Source organism: Amyelois transitella, chromosome 29 (genome assembly GCF_032362555.1).
Source record: "Amyelois transitella isolate CPQ chromosome 29, ilAmyTran1.1, whole genome shotgun sequence".
NCBI classification, from domain to species: Eukaryota; Metazoa; Arthropoda; class Insecta; order Lepidoptera; family Pyralidae; genus Amyelois; species Amyelois transitella.
Genome location: NC_083532.1, coordinates 4025431 through 4045796, shown reverse-complemented (window position 1 = coordinate 4045796; position 20366 = coordinate 4025431). Strand labels below are relative to the sequence as shown.

Genomic DNA, 20366 nt, shown 5'->3' with positions numbered 1-20366 from the left:
TCATATGTATAGATCAAAGTCGTAGTATCTACTTTTTAATATTATTTATTTTTTATGTACCGTTTTTTTATATTTTTTGTTTTTTTTATGTACATACCTACTTTTGTTATATACATCTAACTATTATTTTCTTGTTTACTTTTTAAATTATTTACATTAGAAGATTAACTTTGTCTACATTCTTTGAAATATAATATAAGGTATACATACATTTTCATTTTAACGATGAGAAAGGTTTCCCATATATTTAAAATTAAAGACTATCTACAATTAAAAACTACCGCGGCCGGCCCGTACCGTGCCGCAATACTAATATCGTGATATCTCCTAAACTATATGTCTAAATAACACACTGTAAACTGCAAAAATAATCTAAATTAAATGCTCGTGATGATGAACTTACTTATTTTGATAAGGATATATGTATTATTGGTTATATCACCAGTTAAACATCACCCAACGAATTAAATGTTTTTTTAATCCAGAAAAGTAGTTTTTGTGACTTAAATAAAAAAGCTGGATATATGTCATCGCGGACTTTTTTGTAGAACTAATAAAGACCAATGTTTTTGCTATACATTGTTCTTACTTGTATCCAACGGTATAAGCGGCGCACGCACAAATGCAATCTTCAATTAGATTTTTTTTCTGACTTCTTGGACATAAATCGCTATAACTCAGCTAATATAGTTTCAATGTATTTCAATTATATATAAAAACCTGTCGGAGAAAATACTCTTTCTATTAGTGAAAACCGCATCAAAATCCGTTGCGTAGTTTTAAAGTTTTATGCATACGAAGGGACTACAGACAAAATGGGCGACTTTGTTTTATACTATGTAGTGATACTTATATAGATAAACATCCAAGACCTAGGCCAATCAGAAAAAGTTCTTTTCTCATCATGCCCTGGCCGGGATTCGAACCAGGGACCTCCGATGTCACAGACAAGTGTACTGTACTACCGCTACGCCACAGAGGCCGTTAAAATTAATACATACAATAACATAATGATAAATCACAAAAATAATATATATCAGCAATCCTGAAAAAGTAAATAAAAATAAAACTTATTATTGTCAGGTTGGCTGGAAGAGATCCCACTAAGAGATAAGCCCGCCTTTGTACTGTACTACTGTTTTATATTTGTAATGTACTTTTTTAGTGAACAATAAAGCATTTACTTACTAACTCACTTATTTTAATGAAAAGATGACCTTGAATAATAATTTTCCGTCCATCTCTTTAGAGAAAGAGATAGAAATTGTGAAACAAATAATAGAATCATAATCAAGGAAATAAAAATAAGCCTGGAAAATTACTCAAAACAGAAAAAATACCTAAGTATAATACAATGAAAAGATGTCTACGAATTACATCCTTTCTTTCCCTCACTTTCAATTCAACCAATAAAAAAACAAGGTATGGTGCCGTGTGGTTCCCGGCACCAATTGCAAAAAAAGGACAACTCCATCTCTTTTCCATGGATGTCGCAAAAAGCTAATAAACTTGGAATTCTTCTTGCAGGCGATGGGCTAGAAACCTATCACTATTTGAATCTCAATTCCATCATTAAGCCAAACAGCTGAACTTGGCCTATCATTTTTTTCAAGACTGTTGGCTCTGTCTACCCTGCAAAGGATATAGACGTGATTATATGTATGTATGTACGAAACTAAAATTAAATTAATAATGAATCAAATTCAAATTTCATTATTATAGGATACTTCATATCGCATAATAATTGTCAAAACGTTTGGTTTCACAACATTGGTTGACGTCAAATAAATTACATATAATTATAAATATATCGTCAAATAATTATACATACATACATACATACATATAATCACGTCTATATCCCTTGCGGGGTAGACAGAGCCAACAGTCCTGAGCGGACTGATAGGCCACGTTCAGCTATTTGGCTTTAAGATAGAATTGAGATTCGAATAGTGACAAGTTGCTAGCCTATCGCCTAAAAAAAGAATCTCAAGTTTGTAAGCCTATCCCTTAGTCGCCTTTTACGACATCCACGGGAAAGAGATGGAGTGGTCCTATTCTTTTTTGTATTGGTGTCGGGAACCACACGGTCAAATAATTATAAATAAAATGTTATACCTTTATGTAAACGCCGACATCTTTGGTAGGGTCCCAGTAAACGTGCAGGGAGTTGAGACACGACGGCTGTTCTACTCTGATCACCCCGTACGATAACGGGACGTCCACCTGTTAAACAATTTTAATTAAAGTTATTAATAAAAGCATTTCTTTTGGCCGACCATTTGACTTGGGGCGAAATTTTATATATATAAATCCTACTATGTAATATTAAAAATGCGAAAGTTTGTGAGTATTTCAGGATGACAGTGAACGAGCCGAGGGTCTGATAGGTCGTGTCTGAATAAAACCACTTTTTTGGCTGTTCAAGGCGTCGTCTGTTATTGTCGTCTTAGTCAAATTTTGATTGTCCTTTTCTTTCATCAATATGTCAGTCAGTTTTGTTCATCTAAAATGTCAAGTCAGTTTTGTTCATCTAAAATGTCAAGTCGGTTTTGTTCATCTAAAATGTCAAGTCGGTTTTGTTCATCTAAAATGTCAAGTCAGTTTTGTTCATCTAAAATGTCAAGTCAAAGTGTATGTCTGTCCATGGGGGCTGAACGCAAAAACTACTGAACCGATTACGATGAAATTTGGTATGTAGGTAGCTGAAGACCCAGAATAACACATAGGCTACTTTTTATTCCAGAGTTCCCGCGGGATTGATAGGGTTTCCATGCGGACGAAGTCGCTTACCTCCACGATCCTCTCGCCGGGCCTCTCGGCGTGCCACTGGGATATCTGTTCCCTCTCCATGTACTGGAGGCGGCGCTCGTGAAAGCAAATCTTGATCACGCTCTGAAACAAAAAAAAAGTTGTAATAACGGCCTCTGTGGCGCAGCGGTGGTACGCTTGTCTGTGACACCGGAGGTCCCGGGTTCGAATCCCGGCCGGGGCATGATGAGAAACGAACTTGTTCTGATTGTCCTGGGTCTTGGATGTTAATCTATATAAGTATTTATTATAAAATATAGTATCGTTGAGTTAGTATCTCGTAACACAAGTCTCGAACTTACTTCGAGGCTAACTCAATCTGTGTCATTTGTCCCGTATATTATATTGTATATTTATTTATTTGGTGATTCTTAACTACCTTCCCCCCGCGACTTCGTGCGCGGAAAATTCCGTTCGCCTCTGCTTAAGGGTTAAGTCAGGTATTTACACAAATCTGAATAGGAGACATTAGTTAATGCTAATGTCTAAGGAGCCAATAAGTAAGTGCGTTCAAACATGCTGTGAAGGGGTTCTTTCCTCGGCAGATTAATAATGGGTCATTCTAATTTGGTATTTTATGTATGTATATGTACTTATAGTGTATATTATGTATCTTGTATGTATTTACGCATTTTTTTTTTGGTAATGTATGATTATGTATGTATTTTTCAGTATGCATGTGCACTTTATCGCACCCCCAACTTAAAGGTTTTTCTGTTTGGTCAGCTGGTAGACTGGTAGAGAATGCCAAACGGCATTAAGTCCGCCTTTTGTACATTTTTGTTTTTGTGCAATAAAGTTTAAATAAATAAATAAGTAATAAGTACTTATTGGTACATACTTATTACTAATTGGAAGTATGCAGAGATCGTGGCAAGTGGAAAGAGGTATTCTCTGCCTACCCCTCCGGGAAAGAGGCGTGATTTTATGTTTGTATGTTTGTACTTATTGGTCGGTCGGTAATGAAGCTGTGTGGTTCCAGGCACCAATAAAAAAAAAGGAATAGGAACACTCCATCTCTTTCCCATGTATATCGTAAAAGGCGACTAAGGGATAGGCTTACAAACTTACTTTTAGACTCTTCGCTGTTATTGGCTAAAAACGTCACGTAACTACAGATGTCGCCATAATATATATATATATATATATAATATTAGATTTAATGTTTATTACCTTCAGAATCTTCCCCTTGTAATGGGACAAGTCGCCCAGTTTCTTCAGCTTGATCTCGTAAGGCTGCCCTTGGTTCAGATAAGTGAGTGTCTCCTCGTTCTGCTTCGTGGCGATAGATGTCGCCGCCGCCAACACGTATTGGAATCTGATGGAGAATTATTATTTTTATAGACATTTCCGTACTTTATTTTTACTTATAAAGAGAATATCATAACATATAATCGAAATTGTTTTAAAGATTTCTGTACTTATATTTTAAAGAGAAAGAAAGGGATATCTCTTGCGGAGCGGACAAAGCCAATAGTCTTTAAAAGGCTGAAAGGCCACGCTCAGTAGTTTGGCTAAATTACAGAATTGAGATTCAAATAGTGACAGGTTGCTAGCCCATCGTTTAAAAGAAGTATAAAATGTATATAGGCCTATCCCTTAGTCTCATCTTTTACGACATCCATGGGAAAGAGACGGAGTGGTCCTATTCTTTTTTATATTGGTGCCGGGAACCACGCGGCTGATATATAATTAATAGTCCTCCTCCATATTAATTTATATATATCAATTAATGTCAAGAAGATTGGTTGAGTAGATAACGCGTGAAGTGACAACAAACAAACAGGATAAACTTACTCTCGCATCACTACATAGTATAAAACAAAGTCGCTATTTTAGTCTGTTTGTCTGTATGCTTAAATCTTTAAAATTACGCAACGGATTTTGATGCGGTTTTTTGTAACAGGTAGAGTGATTCAAGAGGAAGGTTTTTATGTATAATAACATTTATAATTTTGCACCCGTGCGAAGCTGGGGCGGGTCGCTAGTTTATAATATTAGTATGTATAACATACTAACCTGGTGTCGTCCTTGAAGCTGGGCTCTGACCTGGCGGCCGGGGAGTGGAGGAAGCCGTCCAAAGAGCTCACAGGCGAGCACATTAATAGCCCAGCGTCTGTAATTGAAATAGTAAATTGCATTATAAATAGGGTTATCTACATATACTAATATTATAAAGCTGAAGAGTTTGTTTGTTTGAACGCGCTAATCTAAGGAACTAGTGGTACGAATTGCTAAATACTTTTTTAATTTGAGTAGACAATGTGCATTCGTCCACGATTTAGATTTAATAGATCTATATTTGTAAATTGACGTCCGGTGAAAAATGCTGCAGTGTAGTTTGTTCCGCCGCTCCTTCTGCACATGCGCTTCGGAATCGGCAGTTAGTAATTATAATTAATTTAAGTGAAGTGGTAATTTTACCAGGGCGCTTCACGCCGACACGATAGGCCTTCAAGGCAAGCCAAGGTTAGCCAATTTAGGAGCCCTAAGGTTGAGCATTGCACCCGCTCGCGAGTTTGCATTGCTCAAAGGCAAAGTCCCAGGCCGAGGTTCGCCCCCACCTGGGAGCCCCTTTCGCCGAAAAGGCTGTTACAGGAGCGTCAAGTCTTCGCCTAAAACTGTCCCGCTGTAATAGTGAATGCTCCACAGGCAAACTACGTTCATAAAGTCAGAAAAAAGAAAAAAAATATATCTATTATATTCTATCCGTGCCGTGTGGTACCCGGCACCAGTACAAAAAAGAATAGGACCACTCCATCTCTTTCATATGTATGTCGTAAAAGGCGACTAAGGTATAGGCTTACAAACTTGAGATTTCTTTTTTTAAGCGATGGGCTAACAACCTGTCACTATTTGTATCTCAATTCTATCATTGAGCCAAAAACCTGAGCGTGGCCTATCAGTCTTTTCAAGACTGTTGGCTCTGTCTACCACACAACGGACATAGACGTGACCATATGTATGTATATGATCTATTCTATCGTATAATATAATAGCATAGAAACTCACTCTTATTCTCCTGGACGGGTGAATGGTACCCGTTCATCGGCACGAGAGTGTTCTGTGCCATCTGCTGACACTGCATGCCTTCTGGACTTCCAGCTGCACGGTAAAAATAAAGCGAGTTGTTTATAAAAAGCGCCGTGTGGTTCCCGGCACCAATAAAAAAAAAGGATCACTCCGTTTCATTCGCATTGATATCTTAAAAGGCGACTAAGTGATAGGCCTTTTAACTTGGCATTCTTCTTTTAGACGATGGGCTAGCAAGCTGTCACTATTTAAATACCAATTCTATCATTAAGCCAAACAGCTGAAGGTGGCCTAACAGACTTTGCACGACTGTTTGCTCTGTCTACCTCGCAAGGGATATAGACGTGGTTATATGTATGTATGTGGGATTACAAATCTGAGCTGTAAGACAAATTAAGAAGGTACGTATATTAAATAGCTTAACAAAGTACATCTGACCTCCGCAACTTTGCAGGACAATCTAAATCATATTGGATCATGGTTACACATCCAGTTGCCTGAATGTGCTGGTTTCCTCGCGATGTTTTCCCTCACCGTAAGAGCAACGGTTAGTATTCAAACTAATGTACTTAACTGTATGTACTTATGTACATAACTTCGAAAATAGTCATTGGTACATGGCCGGGGTGGGATTCGAACCTGTGCCTTTCTGCGCATCACGCATTTCAACCGTGCACCTTACCGATTCGACCACCGACGCTCCCACTGTTACATACATACATATGATCACGTCTATATCCCTAGCGGGGTAGACAGGAGCGATAGTTCGCTCACCAAAGGGAAGATTTTTCGCCAGGCTAGGTGTTAGACGTGGGGAACCGCGCGACAGACGATGTTGAGTAGGAGATTGTATTTATGCTCCAATCCGTGAAATATTTGTAAATAGACTCTTCGCTGCTATTGGCTGAGCGCGTCATTATCTTGACATTGACAGTTGTTGCTATCACACAACAACTGTCAATGTCAACTGCTGTGACGTGTGGCGTAGAGATGTCACCGCATAGAGAAATATCTATTCGCCAACGCTCACCGTGTTGATTCATCATGGCGTGCGGCGGCGACTGTTGACAGCCATCGTCCATCACCTCCCTTTCTGACCCGTCCACCACCATGCTGGTTATCTGTTAGTGAAACACTATGGTTATAAATATTGATCTAAGTAGTAAATTATAATAATTTATCAATATTATATCAATATTATATAATTTTCTGATTGGCCTGGGTCTTGGATGTTTATCTATATAAGTATTTATTATAAAATATAATATCGTTGAGTTAGTATCTCGTTACACAAGTCTCGAACTTACTTTGAGGCTAACTCAATCTGTGTAATTTGTCCCGTATATATTTATTTTTATTTATATTACAATAATCTATACTAATATTATACTGATGAGTTTGTTTGTTTAAACGCGCCAATCTCAGGAACTACTTTGGTTACGGTTCTAATTTAAAAAATATTTTTGTGTTGAATCATTATAATTTTGTGTGGTATATACCTATATCTCTGTAAAATTACTACATACCTATTACGAAGTTAAAAAATTTCCCTTAAAAAATTAAATTAAAAGGACTATTAAATGAATACGCAACGCGCAAGCGCATGATCTATGAAATTCCTTATAAATTTCTCTTAAATTTTGATGGAACGATAAAGGAAGAGGACTTTTTGAATTTTATTTATAACGATGCGGCAACGATTCAGAAACCCAAAATACTGCGGTACATCCGCATCATGAGTCTCCTCAGCAACCCTACACAGCAGGTTTCCTCGCGATGTTTTCTCTCAACATCTCCTCTTCAAACTCCTCTATTTTTAAGAGGGTTAAATTACCTGTCGATCATCCCTCCTGGGCCAGACGCGTCGCGGCGGAGACACCACGTTCCCGGTGGGGGAAGGGGCTTCCTGTTTGAATACCGCCAGGGACGAGAGGAGGGCATCGCTGGAATAAAGAAAAGAGTTTTATAATTGCGTTTCAACGCTTATTAAAGGAATAGTATCGACACCAATATAAAAAAAAAAATTATATAAAAGAAAAAGAGCACTTCATCTCTTTCCTTTGGATGTCGTTAAAGGCGACTAAGGGATAGGCTTATAAACTAGAGATTCTCCTTTTAGGCGATAGGTTAGCAACCTGTCACTATTAGAATCATTTCATCATTTCCATCATTTAGCCTAACCACTGAACGTGGCCTTTCTTTGTTTCAAGACTGCGGGCTCTGTCAACCCCGCAAGGAATAAACCTACTAATATTTCAGTAGGTATTCTTTAAAGTTCCTTTTTAAAACACAGTCGGTACTCACGCATGCAGAGATCGTGGCAAGTGGAAAGAGGTAGTCTATGCCTACCCCTCCGGGGAAGAGGCGTGATTTTATGTATGTATGTATATGTATGTATGTATGTATGTACTCACTTCATAGTCAGCTCTCCGGGGAGGAAACACAAGTCGGTACTCACGCATGCAGAGATCGTGGCAAGTGGAAGGAGGTAGCCAATGCCTACAACTCCGGGAAAGAGGCGTGATTTTATGTATGTATGTATGTATGTATGTATGTACTCACTTCATAGTCAGCTCTCCGGGGAGGAAACACAAGTCGGTACTCACGCATGCAGAGATCGTGGCAAGTGGAAAGAGGTAGTCTATGCCTACCCCTCCGGGGAAGAGGCGTGATTTTATGTATGTATGTATATGTATGTATGTATGTATGTACTCACTTCATAGTCAGCTCTCCGGGGAGGAAACACAAGTCGGTACTCACGCATGCAGAGATCGTGGCAAGTGGAAGGAGGTAGCCAATGCCTACAACTCCGGGAAAGAGGCGTGATTTTATGTATGTATGTATGTACAAGAGGCCGCCCGCGACTTCGTCCGCATGGAAACCCTATCAATCCCGCGGGAACTCTGGGATAAAAAGTAGCCTATGTGTTATTCTGGGTCTTCAGCTACCTACATACCAAATTTCATGGTAATCGGTTCAGTAGTTTTTGCGTGAAAGAGTAACAAACATACATACAAACTTTCGCCTTTATAATAGTAGTAGGATGTATGTATGTATGTATGTATGTACATATGTATGTATGTATGTATGTATGTATGTATGTATGTATGTATGTATGTACTCACTTCATAGTCAGCTCCCCGGGGAGGTCGAGGTCGAGTTCGCTGACGTGCCAGCCGGGCGACAGGTGGGAGGACGCCGAGCTGGTGCCGCTGCCGCCCATGTCTCCGAGAGATGCTGCAATATCCTACTAATACCTAAGTAGGTATCCTTTAATGTTCCTTTTTTGAAACACAAGTCGGTACTCACGCATGCAGAGATCGTGGCAAGTGGAAGGAGGTAGCCAATGCCTACAACTCCGGGAAAGAGGCGTGATTTTATGTATGTATGTATGTATGTATGTATGTATGTACTCACTTCATAGTCCGCTCTCCGGGGAGGAAACACAAGTCGGTACTCACGCATGCAGAGATCGTGGCAAGTGGAAAGAGGTAGCCAATGCCTACAACTCCGGGAAAGAGGCGTGATTTTATGTATGTATGTATGTATGTATGTTTGTATGTAAGAATGTATGTATGTATGTATGTATGTGTGTATGTATGTATGTTTGTATGTATGTATGTATGTATGTATGTATGTATGTATGTATGTATGTATGTATGTATGTATGTATGTGTGTACTCACTTCATAGTCAGCTCTCCGGGGAGGTCGAGGTCGAGTTCGCTGACGTGCCAGCCGGGCGACAGGTGGGAGGACGCCGAACTGGTGCCGCTGCCGCCCATGTCTCCGAGAGATGCTGCAATATATAACTTACTGTCAGAACAGGCATGATGGCCACTTTTTTTTTGTTTTGGTGGTAATTTAGTTTCAGGACTACTAAAACATTGGTCAAATAATGTCTTTAATAAACAATGAATACATACATACATATAATCACGTCTATATCCCTTGCGGGGTAGACAGAGCCAACAGTCTTGTAAAGACTGATAGGCCACGTTCATAGCTGAACGTGGCCTTTTTCTTTAAGATAGAATTGAGATTCAAATAGTGACAGGTTGCTAGACAATCGCCTTAAAGAAGAATCTCTAGTTTATAAGCCTATCCCTTAGTCGCCTTTTACGGCATCCATGGGAAAGAGATGGAGTGATCCTATTCTTTTTTGTATTGGTGCCGGGAACCACACGGCACAATAAACAATGAACTACCTGAGATATAGGAAGTAACATAACACATTATTTGGACGAGTCCAAAACGCCCCTTAACAAAAAGCTACTTAAGTCAGGCCTCGTTCAGCTGTATGTTCGGCTTAGTGATGAAATTGAGATTCAAATAGTAACAGTTCGCTAACAAGAAGAATCCCAAGTTTATTAGCCTTTAGTTGCGTTTTACCCATTGGTAAGAGATGGAGTAGTCCTATTCTTTAGTGCCAATTTACTATATCCTTTATTTTTATGTTTGAATCTCAATTTCATTATAATGCCATACAACTAAAGAGCTTTCCGTCATTTCGAGCCTGTTGGCTCTGTCTACCCCGTAAGGGATATAGACGTGATAATATGTATGTATGTATTTTAGTACATTTTTGTGTCAAACGATAATCAGGTACCCCTGTTTCGTGTTAAAAAAAAAAAATAACATTCGCGACGCGACGTTGTAGAGGAAGAAGACACGCATTCGAACACCCTCCTTTTCCAGACAGGGGGTTAAAAAAAAGAACATTGTTATTGAGAACGCGGGCACACTTGTACACGAGTAGGTAATAATGTAATAGATAACCGTATTCAGAATGTGCCACCATTAGCCGCTATGTGGCTCGATAACCTAATGTTTGTTAGTGATGATAATTCATAAATTGGACGATTTAAATGTTCGCTAAGTTAACTTTTAAATAGTTAATCGAAGCTATCGTTTATTTACTTCGTTAAGTTAACTTTTTAAAAAATCAATAAAAGCTCTAATTTATTTACTGACAGATAATCCGTCGTCTTCCATTACACCGCAACGTCCATATCCCTTGCGGGGTAGACAGAGCCGACATTCATCAACAGACCGAAAGGCCACGCTCATACGCTTGGTCCAATGATAGAATTGAGATTGAAATAGTGACAAGTTGCTAGCCCATCGCCTAAAATAGGAATCCCAAGTACCTATATAAGCATATTCCTTAGTCGCCTTTTACGACATCCAAGGGAACGAGACGGAGTTGTCCTATTCATCATTTTATTGGTGCCGGGAACCACACGGCACATACATACATGTATGTGCGTGTGTTTGTAAATATTAACAAATTTATTTAAACCGCTAAAACAACATCCAATCTCGTGCCATCTCATGCTATCACGGACCTTCAACCTTTACACCGCCAAGGAAAATAACTGGTTAAAACCGCTTATCGGGCCTCAGTTAATTGCAATTGTAGAAGTAAACAATTCAAACGACGATAGCGGGTTACAAAATGTTGCCGCTGTAATTATGTAACACGCCATCTGTTGTTTAGAAATTGATTTATTTACAAAGTACATACTATAAAAATGTATCGTTTATTGAGCTTCCAACCAAAGCAGCACAGGCGTAGAAGAAGCGGGGGAACAGAAGGCAAAATTCAGCTGTATTAGCGGCTTAGTGATGGAATTGAGATTCATATAGTGGCAGGTTGATAGCCCATTGCCTAAAAGAAGAATCCCAAGTTTATTAGCCTATCCCTTAGTCGCAGATTTTTAAACATAACATTTAATCACATCTTTAACCCCTGCGGGTTAGACAGAGCTGACAGTCATCAAAAGACTGAAAGGCCACGCTCAGAAAGGAAGGTTGCTAGCCCATCGCCTAATAGAAGATTCCCAAGTTTATAATTCCCTTAGTTGCATTTTACTACATCCGTGGGAAAGAGATGGAGTGGTTCTATTCTTTATTATATTAGTGCCGGGATCCACACGGCACCCACCAAATAATTATTCGTAGCAAATCTAGTTCAAAACTTTACGAGGTCCAAGCAACAAGACTCCGTTGGACAAACATACAAACAGACGCATTAAAAGAGATGCTATCGCTTCATTTAAATGGCAGCCATTAATTTAAGAGTCGAGACAAGGACGTCCTTAGAGTAATTTTCCAATTGACTCCAGCGGGAACTGGAGCAGGCTGGAATCGTATAGTTATGTTATGGAACATGAGACGGGAATGACGGGATGCTTAGTGGCGTAACTATAAGGAAACCAGCTGTCCCGGCAAACGTTATTTTGCCATATATTAATAATACATACATACATATTGTCACGTCTATATCCCTTGCGGGGTAGACAGAGCCAACAGTCTTGAAAAGACTAGGTGGACACGTTCAGCTTTTTGGCTTAATGATAGAATTGGGTTCAAATAGTGACAGGTTGCTAACCCATCGCCTAAAAAAGAATCACAAGTTTGTAAGCCTATCCCTTAGTCGCCTTTTACGACATCCATGGGAAAAAGATAGAGTGGTCCTATTCTTTTTTGTATTGGTATCGGTAAGGGCTATGAAATATTATAAAGCTGAACAGTTTGTTTGTTTGTTTCAACTCATCTCAGGAACTACTGGTTCGAATTGGACAATTCTTTTTGTGTTGAATAGACCATTTATCGAGCTTTAGGCTATATAACATCACGTTCCAACTTTTAGGAGCGAAGAAATAATGGAGAATGTGAAAGAAAAACGGGGAAAATTATTTATCCTTGAGGGCTTCAATGACGCCCAAAATAACTATTCCATGTGGACGAAGTCGCGGGCACTGCTAGTTTGTTATAAAAATATCGTTTATAAGTTGCAGGGAAAGTAGTGAGGAAGAGGTGTGAGTGTGTATAACTAATTCCAATCAAAATTTATAACTTGAAAATTACATTACATATAAGCGTTCTTAATTGGTCGCCTAATTAACACAAGTCACGTGTAACACTTTTAGCCGTGCCGTTTAATGGTGTAAACATCTCCAATAACTAATGGCATATTAATTAGTTCATGAGAACCATCTTTTTAGAACCATGTCTTTTTGAGAGTTGTTTAGTAGCTTATTAGGTATGTTTAGTAGCTTAATGGTGGAATTGAGATTCAAGTAGTGACAGGTTGCTAGCCTATCGTCTCAAAGATGAGTCCCGAGTTACTTAGTCTATCCTATAGTCTAATTTTACGACATCCATAGGAAAGAGATAGAGATATTCTAAATTGCCGGTAACCACACGGCACCACCACTAGTATCTTATTTGTTACACAAATTTTTGTGTACTCTGTGGTATTGGTTCTTTATAACAACACCCATTGTGATAACTGTGTCATTAAGCTCTTATAAAATTACTATAAAATAAAAATAATGCAAAGACTAACTAACCAATTATAAAATGGTTACCTATCACCAAATATACAAATAATTCATAAATATACATATAACGAAGAGACAAATTACACGGATTGAATTTTCCTCGAAGTAAGTTCGAAACTTGTGTTACGAGGTACTACACACAACCCAACGATACTATATTTTATACTAAATACAAGATATATAGATAAACATCCAATACCCAGGCCAATCAGAGAAAGTTCGTTTCTCATCATAGCCTGGCCGGGATTCGAACCCGGGACACCTCCGGTGACACATATTAGTGCACTACTGCCGCGCCACAGGGGCCGTCAAATATATTACCATAAGCATTGTAGGTGATGCTGGCAAAAGCTTGAGCTCCGAACTCCGCAAAACGCCTCCCCTCTCTTGCTTCTCTCGCAGCGAATTGCAGAACAGCAGCCGCAGAAACTCGATCATTCTGCCCGTTGTGCTGCGACGTGTCTTCCACCATCTCGGACAGTTTCGCGGTTTTAATTCACAGATGGCGTTAGTTGCGTATTGTTAGTTCAACGTTGCGCGGACAGATGGCGTTCTAAACAATTTTGTCAATTCCTTACTTAAACTTTTGAGTATTTCAATTCAGTCTTGATGTTTGGTTTAGTCACAGATGATTTTCACTATAACGGAATGGCTTCAGTCTTCATTAATTTCTTTGACAGGTCTAAGTCAAAATTTACAGTCGCTGTCAGAAAACGCAGTTTTTACAAATTTGTGTCCATATATGCGACAGTTTCAAGACCGACGTATTAATTTTGTACACTTGTTTAGCAGGTTCGTGCATAGTCATTTTCCCACAATCACTTTTCACTTCACTCTTGTGTCACTTAGACTGTGTATTATTTATTTATTTTTCAGATAGAACTGGCTATAAATAACTTTTTACATGAATGTTTAATTAGAAAAATCATTAGACAATGGAATAGAACGACAGCGATAGAAGAAAAATGCAGTCTTGAAAGGAGAACGAATATAAGCCGAGAATAAGAGAATAATCAAATGTCGATTTTAAAACAAGAAGTACCTACCTCATTTTATAGTAAATACTTATATAGATAAACATCCAAGACCCAGGCCAATTGGAAAAAGTTCGTTTCTCATCACGCCTGCCACCTGGCCTGATAATAAACAGAGACACAAACAAGACAAAACCTGAACTGATGGCACAGGCAGGAGGCCTAATTGCACATGCAATATCTTCCAAACAACCAAAGAAACAATTTCCAATAAGACTTACAAAACCCTTGTGCAAGACTTCCTGTACATCTGAGAAATTAAGACACTTTACAAGACGACGACGGCTAGAACAGCCTGAAAATATGCATAAAAATGATATGAATGGTATAGAGGTAATCCTGGCCTGACTTTTCACCAGAACGTCCCCGAAACATAGTAGCAAAAAAAGGAATTCCCGTGGGAGAATAGACTCGACAAAAAATTAGCAATAGAGACGTCAATTTTATTTCAAAACCGTTGCCGTGTGATTCCTGACACCAATACAAAAAAGAATAGGACCACACCATCTCTTTACCATGGATGTCGTAAAAGGCGACTAAGGGATAGGCTTACAAACTTGGGATTCTATTTTAGGCGATGGGCTAGCAACCTGTCACTATTTGAATCTCAATTCTATCATTAAGCCAAATAGCTGAACGTGGCCATTCAGTCTTTTCAAGACTGTTGGCTCTGTCTACCCCGCAAGGGATATAGACGTGAACATATGTATGTATGTATGTAATTTTATTTCACAGGTTTAAGCGTTAATAGACATGTCAATAACCTTTACCTATCAAAAAAAGATTAGACACTAAAAACAAATGTCAGTTAAAAATAATAATGGCCGGTACAAGCAGTTTCTGTAGTAGCAGACATATTTTCGGGTATTATCATTCACATCATACATCGTGTTCGTACGTAATAATATTATGTCATTTGTGTTAGCCTAACTGGTTATACACAGCTTCACCTGCCCACGTGATAACACAATTTGTATCTTTTGTATGAAGTTAACTAGCGACCGCTTGCGGTTTTTCTCGCGTGTAATATGTAGGGGTAGTAAGTTTAAAAGATCGAGTTAGAAATATGAATGTGTGGAGTGAAAGAGAATGTGGTGACTAAAATTGAAAAGAGTATGTTGAGATGGTTTGGACATGTCGAGAGAATGGATGAGGAAAGACTAACGAAAGGAATTTACATGGCAGAGCTGACTGTAAAAGTGTGACAGGGCCAGCCTCGTCGAAATTTCAAGGAGCAAATTTCGAATGTCTTGAAAAAGGGAGATGTTAGGAGTGCCCGTAATCGTCGAATATGCATGAAAAGAGTAATGAGTGTAGAGGAAGCGGGAGGTCTGAAGGATCGTAGCGAGTGGAATTCCATAGTCTCTGCCTACCCCAATGGGAAACAGGCGTGATGGTATGTATGTATGTAATTTATAGGGTCAAGCAACTGAATGTGTGTTACCATATATCTTATAAGGGTTAGGTTCCCCAGCAAAGGTTACTAAGGTCAGACTGGAGTAGCTTCTTGTAAAAACTTGTGTGGTCTCGGCACCAATAAAAAAAAAATAGGACCACTCCTACTCTTTCCCGTGGATGTCATGAAAGGCGACTAAGGGAAAGGCTTATAAACTTAAGATTCCTCTTGTAGACGATGGGCTAGCAACCTGTCACTACTTACTTGAATTTTAATGCCATCATAAAGCCCACACAGCTGAACGTGCCCTTTCCGTCTTTTCAAGACTGTTGGCTCTGTCTACCGCGCAAGGGATATAGACGTGTCTCTATGTATCTACTGCCATCTAGTGGCGATCTCTTGCAAATAGCACATTAATGTATAATAAATAAATATATACGGCACAAATTACACTGATTAAGTTAGCCTCGAAGCAAGTTCGAGACTTGTGTTACGAGATGATAACTTAACGATACTATATTTTATAATAAATACCTACTTATATAAATGAACATCCAAGACCCAGGCCAATCAGAAAAAGTTCTTTTATCATTATGCCCTGGCCGGGATTCGAACCTGGGACCTCCGGTGTCATAGACAAGCGTACTGCCGCTGCGCCACAGAGGCCGACAAATGAAAAAAAATGTATGACTATGAGCGGAAAACATACTATCTTTTTATAGACGACTTTTTATATTAAAGACGTTTTTACACATATTTTCTCAAAATTGTCACATGCATAACCTTCAAGCCACACCTTCATATAAGCAAAATTTTATATGCAAACAACGTGTTACTTTAGAACATATATACATATATATGTATATATAATATTAACAAACATACTAACACACCTACCGAAGCGAAACGTGTGTTAAGGTAGACTTGTTAATTAATCGTCAGCAAAAAAAAGGAGTAGGTTCTCAATTCCCACGTATATTTTTGGTAAATTAATTTTAGAGAAAATTAATTTCGCGCTATTTATTTTGCGCAGCATCGCCCGCGCTAATTTAGCGCCACCTACAAAACGCAACGAATTGAGCGCAATTTGATGGACCCGACCCATTGTTAAAAAGTTTAAAAAAATATGTACATATAATCACGTCTATATCCCTTGCGGGGTAGACAGAGCCAACAGTCTTCAAGACTGAAAAGCCACGTTCAGTCTTTTGGCTTAATGATAGAATTGAGATTCAAATATTGACAGGTTGCTAGCCCGTCGTCAAAAAAAAGAATCCCAAGTATATAAGCTTATCCCTTAGTCGCCTTTTACGACATCCATGGGCAGGAGATGGAGTGGTCCTTTTATTTTTTTCTATTGGTGCCGAGAACCACGCGGCGTCAATAAAAAAAAAACGAATGATTAAATAAATACATATATATATACGGGACAAATTAAACAGATAGAGTCAGTCAGCCTCGAAGTAAGTTCGAAACTTCGTGTTACTTTACAAATACATGTAGGTAACAAACAATCCAAACGTTTACATAGCAAATTTCTTTAATTTGAACAAGTTTTCACCAGTAACAACAGTAAACATATATATATATATGTATATAACAAGAGACAATAATGTACATTTAAATAACGGCTGAGCAAACAAAACATATAGGTATATTTTTTTTTCTTTTTCTTATGGTGCAATAAAGATTCTATCTATCTATATTTGCTATACACAGTGAAACAAGAATTGTCCCTTATCAAGTGGAGCAAAGAATTTACCAAAAAAAAAACTATCTTCCTCATACATACATATGATCACCCTTTTTTACCATTGGAGTAGGCAGAGACTATGGATTTTGACTTGCTACGATCCTTACAGACCTCTCCCGCTCCCTCCACACTCATTACTGTTTTGTTGCATATTCTAAGATTACGGGTACTCCTAACATCTCCCTTTTTTCAAGACATTTATTTATTTGAACTTCATTGCACAAAATACAAATGTATAGCACAATTGGCTGGTAGCATTATCTACCATTCAACCATTGGGTCTGACAGAGAACTTTATGAGGGGTCAAACTAAATAAATGTATTTATACCTACACAAAATATAAAATTAAATTCGGAAAAAATTATACATACAAACTTTCCTCTTGAATCACTCTACCTGTTACAAAAAACCGCATCAAAATCCGTTGCGTAATTTTAAAGATTTAAGCATACAGACAAACAGACTAAAATAGCGACTTTGTTTTATACTATGTAGTGATATACCCTCGCGATTCAAGATTGTATACCCGTGATTTGAAACTAGAACGACTTGGGGATGTCCTGATGGACTCGGGAAGTGAATTCCAGAGCCTGACAGCCATAACGGTGAAAGAATTGGATTCATTCGAAATTTGGTCCTTCTAAGTTCGACGAGGCCGGCTTTGCTTTGCCTTGTAAATTCCTTTCGTATCATACATAACCCGACTCATATTAAAAATTCGAAAGTAATTATATTTGTTTGTTTTTTATTGTTTGTATTGTACCGTATTTATAGCAAATAAAGTATTTGTATTTGTCTCTTCATGCGACATCTACTGAACAAATCTTCTTTTTCATCAAAGTCACGTCTATATCCATCGCGGGGTAGACAGAGCCAACAGTCTTGAAAAGTCTGAAAGGCCATGTTCAGCTGTAGGTATTGCTTAATGATGGAATTGAGATTCACATGTTGCCTAAATTTTAGGTCAAAATCATAATAATCGGTATGTCACTTTGAGATAAGTATAACTTCTGAACTTTGCGATAACTGGATATAGCCAGTAACAAATCTTCATTACATTTTTTTTATAATAAGCATATAGTTTTTTTTTTTGCTTATTTGACGAGCAGATATAAATAAATATATACGGGACAAATTACACAGATTCAGTTAGCCTCGAAGTAAGTTCGAGACTTGTGTTACGAGATATTAAATCAACGATATTTTATTTTATAATAAATACTTATATAGATAAACATCCTAGACCCAGGCCAATCAGAAAAAAATCTTTCTCATCATGCCCTGGCCGGGATTCGAACCCGGGACCTCCGGTGTCATAGACCAGCGTACTACCGCTGCGCCACAGAGGCCGTCAATATTTTTATTAATTGTTTTAATTTGGTTTTCGGCGCTTCAGGGTACCTTAGCCTCGGCCTTTCACTAAGAAGGTTCCGATTCCTACTCTTCTTATTAATTTGATTAGTCAACCTGCTTTCATTCAGCCTCTCCACAAATAACCCTCTCTCATATCTCTGCCTGTTACCGGTTGCACCCTACACTGGAGTTTTTCGGGACCCAGGGTCCGCCTTCTCTCCCCAATTGGTCCAGTTTTCAGCGTCGTCAATATTCAGTTCATTGGCTGGCTCGCATATCATCTTTTGCGACGTCCAACCAGGATTTAGATAGCCTCTCTACAAATAATTTTACTGAATGAATACATAGACCCCAGAAAAACAGGACAACCCTTTCATTCGTTCATTCACATTCATTTGATGTTACAAAGGACCCTTCAATCAACAATGATTCCAAATTGTTAACAAAAAGACCTAGAGAACGAAATCTATGACAATGAACGAAGGAAGATGTACGGGTTCATTCACAATCATTGAAAAGGTGAGGTTAACCAAATCGGTAGAAAGAGAGAGAAGATATACCTTGCAACTTTCGTGAATAACCGCAATCTCTACAAATATGTATATACCTATACATACATAAAATCACGTCTATATCCCTCGCGGGGTAGACAGAGCCAACAGTCTTGAAAAGACTGAATGGCCAGCTATTTGGCATAATGATAGAAATAAGATTCAAATAGTGACAGGTTGCTAGCCCATCGCCTAAAAGAAGAATCCCAAATTTATGAGGCTTTTCCTTAGTCTTAACAAAAAAAGAAAGATTGAAATCATTCCCAAACTACATTTTCCTGCTACAAATTCCAATATCAGTATCAAGAGGACAGTTTTTATAATTAAGCGAATAAATCTTCCATCACCGTAGTATTTATAGTGTTAAGATTTAATATAAAAATGACAAATCGACAACAGACCTATTAACCAATCAAAAAAGATGGATGGATCATGATGCCGGACACAACAGACAAGGAGAAGGAAATGTTTTGATTCTGTTTTATAATCTGTGCTTCTTCAAAATGGCCACTTAGATCATACGACGCACATACTAAGAAGCCCAGAAAATGTACATGTTTGCATTTCTCTGACCTTTGGACATAACGATATATTGAGAAATAACATAATAACTCATACAAAACGGCTAATGATCACAATAATTATGGCAACATAAACAAAATACTGGCAATGAGAAATAAAAAAAGAAATGCCAGCACTTCGAAATTTAAAGAGCACTAACACGGCACAACGCGTTTCCCAATCAAAATTAGAACACGAATATTTAAAAAAAATGTATCACCATTCCATTTCACGAAAATAAACGACCGTTTATATTTATTTTTACTTGTATTTTTTTTCACTATTATAAATTTAGAACACGACACTTGTAAATTCCGTTTCGCACAACCTGGCACAGCGCGCCGAAAGGACCAACTGTTTGTTATGACTATTCATAATTTAGTTTCTTCATTATCAATGGTCGGCAAAGATAAATTGTTATAGAAATGACTAAGAGATACATCTTGTGAGCTAGTTATCTATACTTCTATACTAATATTATAGTGTTTGTTTTTTTGAACGCGCTAATCTCAGGAACTACTGGTTC

General features: G+C 38.1%; 1 protein-coding gene and 1 non-coding gene across 7 annotated transcripts in view; both read right to left on the bottom strand.

Moving 5' to 3' along the window:
* The window catches only part of LOC106133182 (transcription factor CP2), a 46017-nt gene that overhangs the window by 22795 nt on the left and 2856 nt on the right, over nt 1-20366 (bottom strand). Inside the window, exons 1-10 of one of the 6 annotated variants that reach the window (XM_013332825.2) lie at nt 20061-20198; nt 13513-14087; nt 9530-9641; nt 7679-7787; nt 6875-6965; nt 5824-5916; nt 4831-4927; nt 3985-4129; nt 2794-2895; nt 2119-2226 (exon numbers count right to left, since the gene is read on the bottom strand). In XM_013332825.2, the coding sequence (XP_013188279.1) occupies nt 2119-2226; nt 2794-2895; nt 3985-4129; nt 4831-4927; nt 5824-5916; nt 6875-6965; nt 7679-7787; nt 9530-9641; nt 13513-13663 (1008 nt within the window). In that variant the 5' untranslated portion in view covers nt 13664-14087; nt 20061-20198. Of the gene's footprint in view, nt 1-2118; nt 2227-2793; nt 2896-3984; nt 4130-4830; nt 4928-5823; nt 5917-6874; nt 6966-7678; nt 7788-8258; nt 8277-8969; nt 9082-9529; nt 9642-13512; nt 14088-20060; nt 20199-20366 lie in introns of those variants that run through there. The other 5 variants (XM_060952571.1, XM_013332826.2, XM_060952569.1 and 2 more) reach the window with 5 other exon arrangements.
* Nucleotides 18653-18724, bottom strand: Trnah-aug (transfer RNA histidin (anticodon AUG)). Its single transcript has one exon. It is a non-coding gene; the product is annotated as a tRNA-His (tRNA).